The 17,700-nt window shown below is 61.3% G+C and overlaps 1 protein-coding gene across 6 annotated transcripts; it reads left to right on the top strand.

The window, feature by feature from the left end:
* Positions 1-387: 387 nt before the first annotated feature.
* Positions 388-16,254, top strand: PLXNB2 (plexin B2; the record flags this gene model as incomplete). 6 transcript variants are annotated; one of them, XM_080706614.1, is made up of 35 exons in its annotated part: positions 388-1,461; positions 1,772-1,954; positions 2,039-2,167; positions 2,525-2,625; positions 2,740-2,866; positions 2,978-3,131; positions 3,790-3,904; positions 3,992-4,100; positions 4,177-4,278; positions 5,388-5,480; positions 5,826-5,907; positions 5,975-6,135; positions 6,223-6,371; positions 6,530-6,638; positions 6,806-6,942; positions 7,109-7,279; positions 7,636-7,774; positions 7,855-8,082; positions 8,186-8,362; positions 8,452-8,591; positions 8,728-8,828; positions 8,957-9,186; positions 9,329-9,510; positions 9,844-9,910; positions 10,030-10,176; positions 10,634-10,790; positions 10,907-11,007; positions 11,084-11,168; positions 11,254-11,408; positions 11,482-11,642; positions 12,185-12,332; positions 15,478-15,542; positions 15,668-15,743; positions 16,002-16,076; positions 16,150-16,254. In XM_080706614.1, the coding sequence occupies 35 exons, from the start codon at positions 388-390 to the stop codon at positions 16,252-16,254; spliced, it is 5,535 nt and encodes a 1,844-aa protein (XP_080562740.1). The 6 variants fall into 6 exon arrangements, with proteins under 6 accessions (XP_080562740.1, XP_080562741.1, XP_080562745.1 ...); XM_080706615.1 differs by having other exon boundaries at positions 7,636-7,765; XM_080706619.1 differs by having other exon boundaries at positions 7,636-7,765; positions 11,587-11,642.
* Positions 16,255-17,700: the final 1,446 nt, after the last annotated feature.

The following is a 17,700-nucleotide window of genomic DNA, read 5'->3' on the forward strand; positions in this document are numbered from 1 at the left end:
CTGTCATCACCTAGATTTCCTGAGGTCATGGGGCGCATGGATATGAATACCATGGGAAACTCCTGGAAGGGTTGGCCTTCGGGTGCTCTGAGTACCTGGAGGCGGAGGCCAGGGGTCCTAGGCCTCCACTTGAGTGCAGTAGTGGTGGCTTGGCCCTTGTCATAGGTTAGACTACGGAGTGAACTTTTTGAAAAGGACTGGGAAATGGCTCCCGCTTTCCAGAGGGAAGCTGGGCACTGGGCTCCACTGCTCCTGAGGACCACAACCCTCTCTGGCCCAAGTTCAAGTCATCCAGGCAGGGGCCAGATGGGAAGGGCCTGGGGAGGCCCTTGGTACTCTGGCGGGAGCTCCCCTGACCACTCTTCCCTCCCCCCCAGGTGCCTGGCAATGGCACGGTCGCTGTGGGCCCTAACTCTGCTGGGCCTGGTGGGCCTGGGCCTGAGCCTGCGACCCCGCAAGCTGGACTTCTTCCGCAGCGAGACGGAGCTGAACCACCTGGTTGTGGACGAGGCCTCCGGTGTGGTGTATGCGGGGGCAGTGAACGCCCTGTACCAGCTGAGTGCCAGGCTACACCTCCAGCAGCGGGCGGTCACGGGCCCCGCCCTGGACAACAGGAAGTGCACACCACCCATTGAGGCCAGCCAGTGCCACGAGGCGGTGTCCACTGACAACACCAACCAGCTGCTGCTACTCGACCCCCCTGGGGCGCGCCTGGTCGAATGCGGCAGCCTTTTCAAGGGCATCTGCGCCCTGCGTGCCCTGAGCAACATCTCCACGCGCCTCTTCTACGAGGACGGCAGTGGTGAGAAGTCCTTCGTGGCCAGCAATGACGAAAGTGTGGCCACCGTGGGGCTGGTGACATCCACGCGCCCCGGCGGGGAGCGTGTGTTGTTTGTGGGCAAAGGCAACGGCCCGCACGACAACGGCATCATCGTGAGCACCCGCCTGCTGGACCGGGTGGACGGCAGGGAGGCCTTCGAGGCCTTCTCGGACCACACCACCTTCAAGGCCGGCTACCTGTCCACCAACACGCAGCAATTCGTGGCAGCCTTCGAGGATGGCCCCTATGTGTTCTTCCTCTTCAACCAGCAGGACAAGCACCCGGCCCAGAACCGCACGCTGCTAGCTCGCATGTGCAAAGACGACTCCTCCTACTACTCCTACGTGGAGATGGACCTGCAGTGCCAAGACCCTGGCGACACCCAGGGCCCTGCCTTTGGCGCCTGCCTGGCCGCCTCTGTGGCCGCACCAGGGGCCGGCAGGGTACTCTACGCCGTCTTCAGCAGGGATGGCCGGAGCAGCGGGGGGCTTGGCGCCGGCCTCTGCCTGTTCCCACTCGATGAGGTCCATGCCAAGATGGAAGCCAACCGCAATGCCTGTTACAGGGGCACCCGGGAAACGGGCGGAAACACCTTCTATAAACCCTTTCACGGCGAGATCCAGTGTGGCGGCCACGTGCTGGTAGGCCCTGGAGATTTTTGCCCCATTTCCTGCTTCAGAGGGTATAGGACTGCATTGCTCTGAGGGGTGGGTCAGCTAGAGGCTTGGCCATGTGGGCAATGTTTCTCAGCGTGGCTTTTTTGCCACATCCGTGCAGAGAGCGAGCGTGGTAGACGGAGGGGTGGGGGTCCGCGCTCTGGGAGACCTTTTTCTCAGGGACCTGTGTGTGGCCACATGTCTGGGGGTTAGGGTCCGACTCTCGGCTGGAACCTGAGTAGGAGGGTCCTCGGGCAAGGAGGTCCCTGCCCACTGTTGCTGCTGTGCCCAACAGGGTGCCAGCGAGAGCTTCCCGTGTGGCTCCGAGCACCTGCCCTATCCGCTGGGCAGTCGTGATGGACTCACAGCCATGGCTGTGCTGCAGCGCGGAGGCCTGAATCTCACAGCTGTGACGGTGACCGCTGAGGATGGGCACACTGTGGCTTTCCTTGGCACCTCTGATGGCCGGATCCTCAAGGTGAGGCTGGGGCTGGGCAGGGAGGCTCTGGAGGGCCGTCCGTGCATGTGGCCCCTACCCTCACACCCCGTCCTGTGCCCACAGGTGTACCTGGCCCCAAATGGAACCTCTGAGGAGTACGGCTCTATCCTCGTGGAGATCAACAAGAGAGTCAAGCGGGACCTGGTGCTGTCTGGAGACCTGGCCAGTCTGTATGCCATGACCCAGGACAAGGTCAGCCATCTCTACCCCCATCCTGACAGAAGGGGCTGCGCTCACTCTCTGAGTGGCTAACCCCAGAGATGGCTAGGAAGGCAGGGAGCGCTGGGGTGGCCCTGTGAGTTCAGCCACTGGGGACACAGGCCCGGCCTCTGCATTTGGGGGAGGGTTAGGGTGCAGAGTGTGGGCACCACAGCCGGGACTCTGGGGGAGATAAGTCCAGGACAGGGTGTGAGGGTCGGACACGTGGCCACTCCAGATGCCCACAAGCCTAAGCTGGTGCCTGAGGTTTTGCAGGGCAGAGCTAAAGATGGGGCAAGCTGGCAGTCCAGGAGACTTGGGTCTGAGGGAGCCCTGTGTCTGTGGCCCCAGGTGTTCCGGCTCCCTGTGCAGGAGTGCCTGAGCTACCTGACCTGCACCCAGTGCCGGGACTCCCAGGACCCCTACTGTGGTTGGTGTGTCGTTGAGGGACGGTGAGTATCTTGGTTTGGCACCCGGGCCTGTGGCAGGATGGGGGGACATTCCTGTGTTGGGGAGAAGATGACCCTGCCCCAGGGCCTGAGAACCAGGCTGCCCCGTCCTCACAGGTGCACCAGGAGAGCTGAATGCCCGCGGGCCGGCGAGACTGGCCACTGGCTGTGGAGCCGGGACAAGTCCTGCGTGACCATCACTGACGCCCAGCCTCAGAACATGAGCCGGCGGGCCCAGGGCGAGGTGCACCACGGAGCGGGCGGGGTGGCCAGAGGCAGGCCCAGGAGCTGCTGGACTGAGGGCAGCTGGATGGATGCTGGGGCCAACCCGAAGCCTCACTCTCTCCTCCCTCAGGTGCAGCTGACTGTCAGCCCCCTGCCCGCCCTGACTGCACAGGACGAGTTGCTGTGTCTCTTTGGTGACTCGGTGCCACACCCTGCCCATGTACAGGGGGACACGGTCACCTGCAACTCCCCGAGCAGCATCCCCAGCACGCCAGCTGGCCAGGGTGAGGCCTCACACAGCGTGGGCAGCAGGGCTCCCTGCTCACCATGGGCCCCAGCTGTCAGGACACATGTGGGCTAGTTCCCCGGTGCAGGCCTGGAAGGGGGGGTCTTCATCCTAGAGCCCATGGGCGGGGCATGTCCTAGGGAAGTGTGGGTGCAGGTGGCACCACGGCGGCTCAGAGACCCCTGAACACAGCCTGAGCCTTTCCTACCTGTTCCTCCTTTCCCACTTTTGGAGCAGTGCTGGGGCCAGGTCCCTGGCACTGTGGTCTGTGAGGTGCCCCTCCCTGCCCTTTCTAGCCTGAGATGTGTGGGGCTGTCCCCAGAGGGCAGGGACCCAATGTGGGCCAGGGCAGATGCCTTGTCGCTTGAGTGCTGGGAACAGTGGGGCAGTGACGGGAGCAAGGACCTGGCTGACCCTCCCAGCCGGACTCCAAGGGCTGCTGGCCTCAGCACCTGCGGGAACAGAGAGAAGGTGTGAGAGAGCCAGTCCCCGGGGAGCAAGGCGAGCCCAGCGCTGGGAGCCAACACCTGAGCTACAGCTGCTGGCAGGCCAGGCGGGGCCAGGGAGCCCTGGGAGGCCCCCAAGACCCAGGGCGCGACGCTCAGGCCCACCCCTCCTCTGAAGCCACTGCCTGACGCCCCCCACTGCCTCTGCAGACCACGTGGCGGTGAGCATTCAGCTCCTCTTCAAGCAGGGCGGCGTCTTCCTCACCTCCCATGAGTACCCTTTCTATGACTGCCCGGAGGCCATGAGCTTAGTGGAGAACCTGCCGTGAGTTTCCCACTGCCTCGAGGGCACCGGCCAGCCCAGCCCCGCCCAAGACCTGGCACCCCTCAGACCCTCGCCACCGTTCCCCAGGTGCATCTCCTGTGCCAGCAACCGCTGGACCTGCCAGTGGGACCTGCGGTACCACGAGTGCCGGGAGGCCTCGCTCAACCCGGAGGACAGCATCATCCGCGCCCACATGGTGAGGCTGGGGCTGGGGGCCGAGGTTGGCCACAGCCATGGCCAGGCGGCTCCTGACCGCTCTCACTCTCTTCCAGGAGGACAACTGTCCCCAGTTCCTGGACCCCAGCCCTCTGGTGATCCCCATGAACCACGAGACAGATGTGACCTTCCAGGGCAAGAACCTGGACACAGTGAAGGTGGGTGGTCCAGGCCGGCTGAGGGAGGGTCTGTGCCCCCAGAACTGGAGCCCCACCGCCTGGCACGGGGTGTACACATGTGATCTCAGTGGTTGGAAGGATGAGAAAAGAGAATTGCGGGTTTAAGGCTAGCCTCAGCAATCTAGCAAGACCATTTCAAAAATGAAAAATAAGCTGAATGTGGTGGCTGGATGTGGTGGTGTATGCTTGTAATCCCAGTATGTGGGAGGCAGACAGGAGGATCATGGGATTGTGGCCAGCCTCAGTTACTTAGAAAGGCACTCTGCAACTTAGTGAGACCCTGTTTCAAAATAAAGAATAAGGGAATCTGGGCATGGTGGCACATGCTTGCAATTCTAGTATTAGGAAGGCTGAGACAGGAGGATCGCAGTTTGCAGACAGCCTCAGCTACTTAGGCCCTCTGCAACTCAGTGAGACCCTGTTTCAAAATAAAGAAGAAAAAAAATAGGGCTGGATGTGTGTAGTTCGGAGGTAGAATGTCCCTGGGTTCCATCCCCAGACCCCCCAAAAAAAAACACAAAAACTTATATGTAGAGCTAGGATATAGCTCAGAGGTAGAATTCCTCTAGGTTCAATCCCCAGTGCCACCAAAAATAAATAATCAAAAGGAGTTGGGCATGTAGTTTGGGTTCAATCCACAATACATCCCCACAAAAAAGAAGTTGGAGTCCCTGGGCCCCTCTGGCCTCCGCCACTCAGGGCCCAGCATACAAGGAGAATAGTCAGATTAGGACAGATTAGGGCAGTGAGAGAGGCCAGCGGGTAGCTGGGGCAGATGAGGCCCTCAGGGGCACTGAGTGCAGACAGGAGAGAAGAGAGTCTGGCTTTCGAGGGGCTGGGTGGGTGGCCAGGTGTGGATCAGTTGGTGGGGCCGCTCAGGGCCACCCACACAGGGAGGTTTAGAGTCTTCTGTGGACACAGGTGGGAGCCAGGCAGCTCAAGGGCCCAGGAGGTCCTGTGGTGAAGCTTGGCACCAGCCCAGGAGTACTGAGGCGTGGGGCTGGAGTTCTGAGCAGGGGCCAGGGTGCTGGGGCTCTCAGAGCAAGTGGGCTGGCTTGCCTGTAGCATCCTGACTAGACTGTTTGTAGGGTTTCTCTCTGCATGTGGGCAGTGACCTGCTCAAGTTTGAGGAGCCGGTGACCATGCAGAAGCCAGGCACCTTCTCCTTTCGGACCCCAAAGGTACGCTCCATGGTAGACAGGCCCCTGGACCCTGGGGCTCCGGGGTGGGGTGCTACCTCCAGGATGGTGGGACGGGTGGAGGGAGGCCCCTGAGACCAAGAGCCTGGCCAGGGGCTGGCCTGCTACTCCCATGTTGAGCATCTCCACATCTCGGGACCGTGTTGCCTCCGGGACAGCCTGGCGTGCTGTGTCTTGTCTGGTGCTCTCCCTCTGGCTCCCAGCAGCCCCTGCTCACACTTGGCAGTGAGGGGACCATGCCCTGCTCTAGGCTGCTGGTGGTCACCCTAGGGACGCCATGCCTCTGGGTGGAGGCAGGAAGTCCAGCATGTCCCCCTGTCCCCCTAGCTGTCCCATGACGCCAATGAGACTCTGCCCCTGCACCTCTACGTCAAGTCCTATGGCAAGAACATCGACAGCAGGCTCCAAGGTGGGTGGGGCTGGGCGAGGGTGGGGCTCGGGGCTGCGCAGCCGCTGACCCCACGCTCTCTCCACAGTGACCCTCTACAACTGCTCCTTTGGCCGCAGTGACTGCAGCCTGTGCCTGGCTGCTGACCCTGAATATAGGTGCGTGTGGTGCCGTGGACAGAATAGGTGCGTGTACGAGGCTCTGTGCAGCAACGCCACTTCTGAGTGCCCACCGCCTGCCATCACCGGGGTGAGCCCTGTCTCAGCCTGGCCACTCCCCATGTACACATTCCCTTCCCACCCGAGCTGCCCGATCATTGGGCTCTGCCTATTACAGATCCAGCCTGAGACGGGCCCGCTGGGCGGGGGCATCCACATCACCATCTTTGGGTCCAATTTGGGCATCAGAGCCGACGACGTCAAAGCAATCACTGTGGCTGGACAGAACTGTGCCTTTGAGCCAGAATGGTACTCTGTGTCTACCCGGTAAGCTGGTGCCCTCAGCCTGGGGCCCTGGGCCTGTGATGGGCAATGGGGAAAGCTGTCCATGAGGAGGGATGTGGTTCTGGTGTGCGCCATGTTACGCCAGGTGATGTTCTGCACACACCTACGGGGTTCCAGAGCTAGTGGTTCTGTCTCCCCAGGATCGTGTGTTTAGTTGAGGCTGCAGAGGCGCCCCTCACTGGGGGGGTCACAGTAGATGTCAGCGGAAAAATCGGCCACTCGCCACCCAGTGTCCAGTTCACCTACCAAGTAAGTGTCTGGCCCTCATGAGTCCTGGGCAGGACCTGCCTGCTGGGGAGTGGGTTCCAGCCACTGCCTCGTAGTCTTCTAAGGAGTCATTGTCTGCAAGGGTCCGAGCCAGAGGGCTTGTCCCGGAGCTTCTGCCCTAATCCTGCACCTATTTATTGCTCTTGCAGCAGCCACAGCCCCTCAGCGTGGAGCCGAGGCAGGGCCCACAGGCTGGCGGCACCACACTGACCATCAGCGGCACCCACCTGGACACAGGCTCCAAGGAGGACGTGCGGGTGACCCTCAGCGATGTCCCTTGTGAAGTGTGGGTGTCATCCACGGCTGCGAGTCTGGTTGGCCCTGGCCCTGGGGACAGGATGGGGATCCTCCTGCTGTAACCCTGAGTCTGCCCCACTGGGCAGGGGGCACTGGGACCGGCCCCCGCAGCCGGCCCAGGGCTGGTCGACGCTGACTGGCACCTCCCACCCCAGGACGAAGTTTGGGGCGCAGCTGCAGTGCATCACGGGCCCCCAGTCCACCCTGGGCGAAGCGGCCCTGGAGATCTCCTACGGGGGCTCCCGCGTGCCGAGTCCTGGCGTCTCCTTCGTGTACCGTGAGAACCCGGTGCTGCGGGCCTTTGAGCCGCTCCGGAGCTTCGTCAGGTGCGGCTCCTCATTGGCTGAGCCCCTTGGTCCCCAGCCCATAGCCTCCGGCCACCTCCTGTGTGCCTTCTGCTGACCTGGGCAGCAGGAGGAATCCCTTGGGAAATGCCACCATCCCCAGATGGGCTTCCTTCTAGGAACCCAGAGGGGCCCGCTTGTGTGTAAGTCCTACATAACTGTTCTCCAGACCCAAGTGCCCTTGCCCTGTGAGCATGACTCCTACTCAGCCCCCACCGTCTGCTCACATTGGCCTGCCAGGGATGCTGGGAGCCAGGCCCACAGGGTGTCCGCCTGGCGCTGTCTGGGGCCTTCCTTGCCTGGCTCAGCCCACTCCTGGCCCCACTCCCTCCCTGCAGTGGTGGCCGGAGCATCAACGTCACCGGCCAGGGCTTCAGCCTCATCCAGAAGTTCGCCATGGTGGTCATCGCTGAGCCCCTGCAGTCCTGGCGGCGGCGGCGTGAGGCTGGACCCCTGCAGCCCGTGATGGTCAGTTGGGTGTGGGCCGGGACATGCCCGGGAGGAGTGGGTCTGCACCACGTGGCTGATGGCCTGGACCCACTGGACCCCTCCTGCAGGTCACAGGCACTGAGTATGAGTTCTACAACGACACCAAGGTGGTCTTCCTCTCCCCTGCTGTCCCCGAGGAGCCCGAGGCCTACAACCTCACAGTACTGATACAGATGGACGGGCACCGTGCCCTGCTCAGGACCGAGGCTGGCGCCTTTGAGTATGTGGCGGACCCCACCTTTGAAAACTTCACAGGTGGCGTCAAGAAGCAGGTCAACAAACTCATCCACGCCCGGGTAAGGAAGGCCACAGCCCTGGACCGGGTGACACTGGTGCGGGGATGCCCTGGGCGCTCAGCACCCCTTCCCAGCCATCCTGACCTCTGCCGCTGCCCCTCAGGGGACCAACCTGAACAAGGCGATGACGCTGCAGGAGGCTGAGGCCTTTGTGGGTGCCGAGCGCTGCATCATGAAGACGCTCACCGAGACTGACCTGTACTGCGAGCCCCCCGAGGTGCAGCCCCCGCCCAAGAGGCGGCAGAAGCGGGACACGGCCCACAACCTGCCGGAGTTCATTGTGCGTGGAGGGCAGGGGCTGGGGAGGGCCGGCCTGGTTTGCCCGGCAGCGGGGTGGGAGCCGCGACCCACACTCAGGCCTCCCCGCAGGTGAAGTTTGGCTCGCGAGAGTGGGTGCTGGGCCGCGTGGAGTACGACACACGGGCCAGTGACGTGCCGCTCAGCCTCATCCTGCCGCTGGTCATTGTGCCCATGGTAGCCATCATCGCTGTGTCCGTGTACTGCTACTGGTGAGCTGCAGCAGGGGCCCTTGGCCCTCCCTGTCGTCCCACAGCCTCACCTGCTGCCCCAGAGGTGTGAGAGCCTCTGGTCCTGGTGTCCCGCGGCTGGTCCCTGGGACCCAGGAGCCTCTCGGTGCCCCCGCAGGAGGAAGAGCCAACAGGCCGAACGGGAGTATGAGAAGATCAAGTCCCAGCTGGAGGGCCTGGAGGAGAGCGTGCGGGACCGCTGCAAGAAGGAGTTCACAGGTAGCCCTGGGAGCAGGCCCGCAGACCGCCCTCCACACGAGCTCTGGGGCCCCGTCAGGGCTGGACGCTGAGGGGCTTGGTGGCGGTGGTGGGCATCCGGGTGCCTCACCCTGGCCTCCCGTCTCCAGACCTGATGATTGAGATGGAGGACCAGACCAGTGACGTGCATGAGGCGGGCATCCCCACGCTGGACTACAAGACCTACACTGACCGCGTCTTCTTCCTGCCCTCCAAGGACGGAGACAAGGACGTCATGATCACCGGCAAGCTGGACATCCCCGCGTCGCGGCGACCTGTGGTGGAGCAGGCCCTCTACCAGTTCTCCAACCTGCTCAACAGCAAGTCCTTCCTCATCAGTGTGAGTGGGCTGGGCTGGGCAGGGTGGGGCGGGGCTGGAAGGCCTGGGCTGGGCTGGGCTGGGCTGGGACGGCTTGGGCGGGGCTGGGCAGCCTGGGCGGGGCGGGGCAGCCTTGGACCGGCTCTGATGGCCTCCCCCACAGTTCATCCACACCCTGGAGAGCCAGCGCGAGTTCTCCGCCCGGGCCAAGGTCTACTTTGCCTCGCTGCTGACGGTGGCGCTGCACGGGAAGCTTGAGTACTACACGGACATCATGCGCACGCTCTTCCTAGAGCTCATGGAGCAGTATGTGGTGGCCAAGAACCCCAAGCTGATGCTGCGCAGGTGCGCGGTGTGGAGAGGCGGCGGCAGGAGGGCAGGCCCGCTCAGCACCCCATGAGCGGGCAGTAGGAGGGAGAGGCGCATCCCTGGGTGGAGGGGTGGCTCCGGCAGCAGGCCTGAAACCAGAGTCCACTTCTGGTTGCCCAGGTCTTGCTAGTTCCTGCGCTGCTCCTACCTTGGCCTCAGGTCGGGCAGCCGGGGTGACAGGCCCCAGTCGGAGCCAGCTCGTGTACCTTGATGGGCCCCTAGGGCCTGGAGGGGCCGACTGGGCCAGTTTGCGGGTCAACAGATACTTAAAGAGCCAGCTGGGTCTTACAGTCTTGTCTGTACCCTCAGGTCTGAGACAGTGGTAGAAAGGATGCTGTCCAACTGGATGTCCATCTGTCTGTACCAGTACCTCAAGGTGGGTGCGCCCCAGGGTTGAAGGTGGAGTGTCCCGACCCCACTGGACAGCTGTGTTTCCTGCCCTGGTGTGGTCAGTCCCACCCCTCTGGTTCACACGGCCACCCTGCATTGCTCCAGGACACTGCAGGTGAGCCTCTATACAAGCTCTTCAAGGCCATCAAACACCAGGTAGAGAAGGGACCGGTGGACGCTGTGCAGAAGAAGGCCAAGTACACCCTCAATGACACAGGGCTCCTGGGGGACGACGTTGAGTATGCGCCCCTGGTGAGTCCCCAGGGCCCTGGAAGGCAGCAGGAGCTCCTCAGAGGCCGAGCAAGGGGCCTGGACTCTGCCTGGCTGTGGACAGGAGCCTCCAGGGCTGGGGCAGCAGAGCCGGGGTCAGGGAGGGCTTTGGGGCGCTGAAACAGAGGCTGCCTGCCTCTGGCAGTGCACCTTGTGGTGTGCCTGCTGGGCTGGGCCTGTGCCAGGCAGCCTGTGACACTGTGCTTTGGAGGGCCAGGGTCAGTGAGGCAGGTGCCCCTGGAGGGCACGCTGCCAATGTCCTGACCCCAGCCCCAGCACCCACAGGGCATGCGTGGGTAGACTGTGTGAGTGAGGCCTTGGCATGTGTTCTGTGCCTGTGTTCCCTGAAGTCAGGCCGCAGTGAGTGTGAGTGGGTAGAGGCTGGTGGGTGGTCAGAGCGAGGCCCCCCACTGGCCCTTCACCCTGTGTCTCTCTGCAGACGGTGAGTGTAATCGTGCAGGACGAGGGGGTCGACGCTGTCCCGGTCAAGGTCCTCAACTGCGACACCATCTCTCAGGTCAAGGAGAAGATCATAGACCAGGTGTACCGCACACAGCCCTGCTCCTGCTGGCCCAAGCCCGACAGTGTGGTTCTGGGTGAGTGGGGCCCCTCACCCCAGCCAGCCCTGTGTCTGCTCTTGCCTGGGAGGGGCCTGCAGAGCGTTCTGCAGCGGGGCCAGCGGGCGCAGTGAGCGGGCCGTGTCTATCCACAGAGTGGCGTCCTGGGTCCACGGCCCAGATTCTGTCCGACCTGGACCTGACCTCCCAGCGGGAGGGCCGGTGGAAGCGCATCAACACCCTGATGCACTACAACGTGAGTGTGGTGGGGCGGGGCGGCCGAGCCCCAAGGGGGAGCACGCCATCCTCAGACTCTGGCCCTTCCATCCCAGGTCCGGGACGGCGCCACCCTCATCCTGTCCAAGGTGGGGGTCTCCCAGCAGCCAGAGGACAGCCAGCAGGACCTGCCTGGGGAGCGTGAGTCCACCCCCTGGGGAGCCCTGGGCCCGTGGGTGGGTAGGGCCGGGCTCGGGGCCCATTCCTCAGCTCCCCGTGCCCGCAGGCCACGCCCTGCTGGAGGAGGAGAACCGCGTGTGGCACCTGGTGCGACCTGCAGATGAGGTGGACGAGGGCAAGTCCAAGCGAGGCAGCATGAAGGAGAAGGAGCGCACCAAGGCCATCACGGAGATCTACCTGACGCGGCTGCTGTCCGTCAAGGTGGGCGGCGCGGGCGGGCGCGGGTGGGCGCACCTGGGAGCCCTGCGCCCGGTCACGCCCACCCTCCCCACAGGGCACGCTGCAGCAGTTCGTAGACAACTTCTTCCAGAGCGTGCTGGCGCCTGGGCACGCCGTGCCGCCCGCAGTCAAGTACTTCTTCGACTTCCTGGACGAGCAGGCCGAGAAGCACGACATTAAGGACGAAGACACCATCCACATCTGGAAGACCAACAGGTGAGGCCGCCTTGCCCCGCCCCAGAGGCCCCGCCCCACCCGCCCGGCCACCAGGCCCCAGAGGCCCCACCCAGTCTGTCCGGCCCCGCCCCGATGGCCACGCCCAGTCTGGCCCTGCTCCGCCCTCCCGGCCACCAGGCCCCAGCGGCCCCGCCCAGTCTGTCCGGCCCCGCCCCGATGGCCACGCCCAGTCTGGCCCTGCTCCGGCCACCAGGCCCCAGCGGCCCCGCCCAGTCTGTCCGGCCCCGCCCCGATGGCCACGCCCAGTCTGGCCCTGCTCCGGCCACCAGGCCCCAGCGGCCCCGCCCAGTCTTTCCGGCCCCGCCCCGATGGCCACGCCCAGTCTGGCCCTGCTCCGCCCGCCCGGCCCCGCCCAGTCTGTCCGGCCCCGCCCCAGAGGCCCCGCCCCACCCGCCCGGCCACCAGGCCCCAGCGGCCCCGCCCAGTCTGTCCGGCCCCGCCCCGGTGGCCACGCCCAGTCTGGCCCTGCTCCGCCCGCCCGGCCCCGCCCAGCGGCCCCTCACTCCCTGTCCCCTGCGCAGTTTACCGCTCCGCTTCTGGGTGAACATCCTCAAGAACCCGCACTTCATCTTCGACGTGCACGTCCACGAGGTGGTGGACGCCTCGCTCTCCGTCATCGCACAGACCTTCATGGATGCCTGCACGCGCACCGAGCACAAGCTGAGCCGTGTGAGTGGCGCCGGGGTCCTGGCGGGAACGGGGAGAGCTGGCCAGCCGGCCAGGACGGCCTGGGCATCCTGTGCCATCGGGTGGCCTGGGGACCGCCGTGGCCAAGGTGGGGTGAGAAGCAGCCGGCAGGGGGCTTGCACACGGGGGGCCAAAGCTTGGATCAGTAGAGTGGGCAGGAGGTGGACGTGGATGTGGGGCTGCCGGGAAGGAGATGCCAGGACCCACCTCCTTCCACTCCTGGGGGCCTCCCTCCTGACACAGGCAGCCACGGCTTTACTACAAAGCACAACGGGCAGAAATACAGGTTGTTGGTTTTGTTTTGTTTTGTTTTGCAGTACTGGGGAAGGAACCCAGGGGCACTCTGCCTCCAAGCTACACTCCTAGTCCTATTTTTTATTTTTTTATTTTGAAACAGGCTCTCACTGAGATGCAGAGGGCCTCACTTAAGTAGCTGAGGCTGGCTGAGAACCGCCATCCTCCGTCTCAGCTTCCCGAATGCTGGGATGACAAGTGAGCGCCACCACACCTGGCTACCCCCAGCCTATTTTATTTCATAGTATTGTGTGTGTGTGGTACTGGGGATTAAACCCAGAGGGATTCTACCTTCAAGCTACACCCCCAGTCTGATTTTATTTTTAATTTGGAAACAAGGTCATCTAGGTTGATGAGCATCTCACTACTGGCTGAGTCTGTACTCAAATTTGGAAACATCCTGCCTCAACCTCCTAAGTACTGGGATTACAGGCATGTGCCACCATGCCTGGCTCCCCAACCCTACCTATTTAATTTTTTACTTTTTTTTTTCGTACTGGGGATTTAACCCAGGGGCATCTACCTTCAAGCTATACCCCCTAGCCCTATTTTTTAATCCTTTATTTTGAAACAGGGTCTCACTAAGTTGCAGAGGGCCTCACTAAATAGGTGAGGCTGGCTGCAAACTTGTGATCCTCCCACCTCAGCCTCCCAAGCACTGGGATAATTTTTTACTTTGAACGAGGAGCTCACTGAATGTCTCAATTTACTCTTGACCCTGTGACCTCCTGTCTCAGCCACCCAAGCACTGATATTACAGATGTGTTCCACCACACCTGACTCTTTTTTTTCTTTTTCATATCTTTATTATTCTGGGGATTGTTTTTGTTTTTGTTTTTTGGTGGTACTGGGGATGGAACCCAGGGGCCTTCTACCTCCGGGCTACACTCCCAGACCTATTTTATATTTTTATTTGGAAACAGGGTCTCTTAAGCCAGCTCAGGCTGGCTTCGAACCTGTGTGATCCTCCTGTCTCAGCCTCCCAAGCGCAGGGATTACAAGTGTGTGCCACCACGCCTGGCTATGGTTCTGGGGATTGAACTCAGAATCTCACACACACATGCCAGGCAAGTGATCTACAACTAAGTTACAGGCTCATTCCTTTATTTTGAGATGGTGTCTCACTGAGTTCCCCAGCTGGTCTGTAACAAGATGCTCCTGCCGTAGCCTTCTAGTAGCTGGGATTAAAGGCATGGGCCACAGAAGTACAGTCTTTTTCTCCTGGGGCTCAAACTGTTGACTGAACCCAAGGACATTCATTCATATCCTCTTCCTCCCTCCCTCCCTCCCTCTCTCTCTCTCTCTCTCTCTCTCTCTCTCTCTCTCTCTCTCCCCCCCCCCCGTCTCCCTCTCCCCCTCCCCCTCCCCCTCCCTCTCCCTCTCCCTCTCTTGTGGTACTGGGGATAGAACTCAGAGGCTTTTCTACCTCTGGACAACACTCCGAGACCTATTTTATACTTTATTTGGAAACAGGGTCTCACTAAGTTGCTGAGAGCCTCACCAAGTAGATGAGGCTGGCTTCGAACCTGTGTGATCCTCCTGTCTCTGTCTTCCAAGCACTGGGGTTACAAGCGTGTGTCACCACGCCTGGCTGAGCCCAGGGACATTTTAACTGTACTCCCAACCCTTTTTATTTTTTGTTTTGAAGCAGGGTCTTGGCAAATTGCTGAGGCTGGCCTTGTACCTGAATTCTTGCTCAGCTCCCGAGTTCTGGGGTTAGAGGTGTGCACCACCATGCCTGTGGAGGTGCAGTTTTCTTTATGAAAAGTTAGGGCCAGCCTGGCATGTTTTCTCATTCCTATCATCCCAGCCCTTGGGAGGCTGAAACAGGAGGATCTCAGGTTTGAGACCAGCCTCAGCTACTTAGTGAGACACTTAGCAACCTAGCAAGCCCTGTTTCAAAATAAAAAGGAGCCAGGCGTGGGGACGCACGCTTGTAATCCCTGCACTTGGGAGGCTGAGACAGGAGGATCGTGCAGGTTCGAAGCCAGCCTCAGCTACTTAGGCTCTCAGCAACTTAGTGAGACCCTGCTTCCAAATAAAAATATTTTTTTAAAAATAGATCTGGTGCCACCGGGCGTGGTGGCGCACGCTTGTAATCCCCACGCTTGGGAGGCAGAGACAGGAGGATTGCGCAGGTTCGAAGCCAGCCACGCATGCTGGCTTAGGAGACCCTGTTTCCAAATAAAAATGTAAAAATAGGTCTAGGAGTGTAGCCCGGAGGTAGAAGGGCTTCCAGGAACCCCAGTACCACCAAATAAATAAATAAATAAATAGATCTGGTGCCAGGCGTGGTGGCGCACGCTTGTAATCCCCGCGCTTGGGAGGCTGAGACAGGAGGATCACATGGGTTCGAAGCCAGCCTCAGCTACTTAGTGAGGCTCTCAGCAACTTAGTGAGACCCTGTTTCCAAATAAAATATAAAAAAGGTCTGAGAGTATAGCCTGGAGGTAGAAAGCCCCTGGGTTTCACCCCCAGTACCACCAAAAATAAATAAATAAATAATCAAAATAAAAATAAAAAGGGCCGGGGGAGCCAGGCATAGTGGCACGTGCTTGTAGTCCCAGTACTTTGTAGGCTGAGACAGGGGGATCCAGGGCTTAAGGACAGCCTCAGCACTTAGGCCCTCCACAACTTAGTGAGACCTTGTTTTAAATTTTTTAAAAATAGGGCTGGGGTTATAGCTCAGAGGTAGAATGTCTCTGGGTTCAATCTCTTGTACCAAAATAAATAAATAAAGTTTTGGGCATCTGGGCAGGGCCACCCCACCCCTTTCCATGGGGGACCTGAGCAGGCTGAGCCGGCCTGGTGTAACTGGGCTTCTTCTCCACAGGACTCTCCCAGCAACAAGCTGCTGTATGCGAAGGAGATCTCCACCTACAAGAAGATGGTGGAGGAGTGAGTGCCACCCTGCCTCCAGACACGGCGTGTGCCAGCCCTGGCCTGTGGGGCGGGGGCCGTGGGTCCGGGCACCCGGGGCACCCTGGGGCCTGGCCTCAGTCTGCACTGCCTTGTCCCTGCAGTTACTACAAGGGGATCCGGCAGATGGTGCAGGTCAGCGACCAGGACATGAACACGCACCTGGCAGAGATTTCCCGGGTAAAGGCCACGGGGTTGAGCCAGGGCCCCTCCCACCCGGCTGCCCCAGGCTGGGCTGGGTGCTGGGCTGCAGGGTAGAGTGACACTCATCCAGAAGGTGGCAGCGGCGGGCCTGGGACCCCCTCCCCTGCCAGCCCTCCCGCCCTCTGGAGGGGCGGGGATGCTGATGGGCCCCTCTTGCCAGGGTGCGACCTTCTGCTCCGTGAGCTGCTTCCCTCTGGGGGTCACACTCTCCCATGACCCCGTCTCATCCCTCAGGCGCACACGGACTCCCTGAACACACTAGTGGCACTGCACCAGCTGTACCAGTACACTCAGAAGTACTATGACGAGGTAGGTGGGGCGCGGGCTGGGCGCGGGCGGCCCCTCTCTGACCTGCGGTCTGACGGGACCCCTGCCCCCCCAGATCATCAATGCCTTGGAAGAGGACCCTGCCGCCCAGAAGATGCAGCTGGCCTTCCGCCTGCAGCAGATCGCTGCTGCTCTGGAAAACAAGGTCACCGACCTCTGACCTCAACCGCCCATACTGCCTCCAGGCCCAGGTGTGGTGCCCCTGCCCAGCACTGGGCAGCCCCTCGGGGTGAGGCCAGCTGGCCAAGGCTGAGCCCTTTTCTCTTCCCAGCAGAAGACGTGCCCTGGGCATCTGGAGGGGGTGCGGCGGGCCCGCCTCCTGCCGTAGACTGTAGCCTCGTTCTCCAGAGCAATACTGCCCGGCGCCCGAGCCAGCACCAGCTCCTCCCTTGACACCAGCACCGGCTGTTCTCTGTGTGGAGTGATCCTCAAACGTGCCTTACAAAGCCGCGCCGGGCCGCGGGGGCAGTGTGGCCTCAGCCTGCCTCCCTGTGCACCAGCAGCCTCCAGGATGCCCTGGGTTTGGCCTCCGGTGGGGTCTCAGTGCCTGAAGCCCCCCAGGGCCAGTTCACGGACTGTGTGTCTGTCAGTCAGTCAGATGGAGCCAGGAGAAAAAGCGGTACGAAGCCTTCCCGACCTCTCCCTGCCCTCCAAGCAGACCGGAGCCCCGCGGGGCCCACCTCAAAGGTGGCCGGACGTCAGACGTCGGGGCCCAGCAGACTGGGGGTCCTGGTGTCAGCTGTCACACAGGCTGTCTCAGAGCCCCTCCATGTCTGAGGGGTCAGGAAGCAGCTCCGCCAGGACCACCCACCCCTTTTGTAAATCTTGTTCATTGTAAATCCAATACATCTGTCTTTTTCACTCTGCTGGTTGGCTGGCTTGCTCCTGGCTGCCCACCTGTCCCTCTGTAGTCCATGGGCAGTGGGGTGGAGCAGAGGGCCACCCTGCGGGACACAGCTGGACCAGCCCCAGCGCCATCTGGTGGCCCCACAGGTCTCCTGGCTCCCGTCCTCCCAGGCTGGGCTGCCGGGCTGGTGAGGCTGAGCCGGTCCTCACCCTGTGCTCTAGGGACCAGGTCCTAATATGAGGCAAGAGGTGGCCCCTCACCCCTACCCTGTGCAGGCCCTGCTGACTGCTGGGGTTCACTCAGGTCCCCCAGTCCCAAGGGGCATGAGATCATTATCCTCTTGGTCTCACCAGCTGCTCAGAATGATCAGGACACAAGCAAGATTCAAGAGCACAGCCTGAGAGCAGGGGGCACATTGCTAGTAAGGGGTTGAGGACTTAGTGGTCATATACACTTGTAAGCCTAGTACGCAGGAGGCTGAAATAGGATGATGCAGGGTGTGTGTGTGTGTGTGTGTGTGTGTGTGTGTGTGTGTGTGTGTGTTAAGCCCAGGGGCATTCTACCACTGAGCTATATATACCCTTAGCCCTATATTTTATCATCTTCTTTCTTTCTTTCTTTCTTTTTTTTTTTGTGGTGGTACTGGGGATGGAATTCAGGGGCTTTCTACCTCTGGGGCTACACTCCCAGACCTATTTTTATATTAGAAACAGGGTCTTACTAAGTTGCTGAGAGCCTCACTAAGTAGCTGAGGCTGGC

Source organism: Muscardinus avellanarius, assembly GCF_963383645.1.
Source record: "Muscardinus avellanarius genome assembly, chromosome: 11".
Classification (NCBI taxonomy): domain Eukaryota; kingdom Metazoa; phylum Chordata; class Mammalia; order Rodentia; family Gliridae; genus Muscardinus; species Muscardinus avellanarius.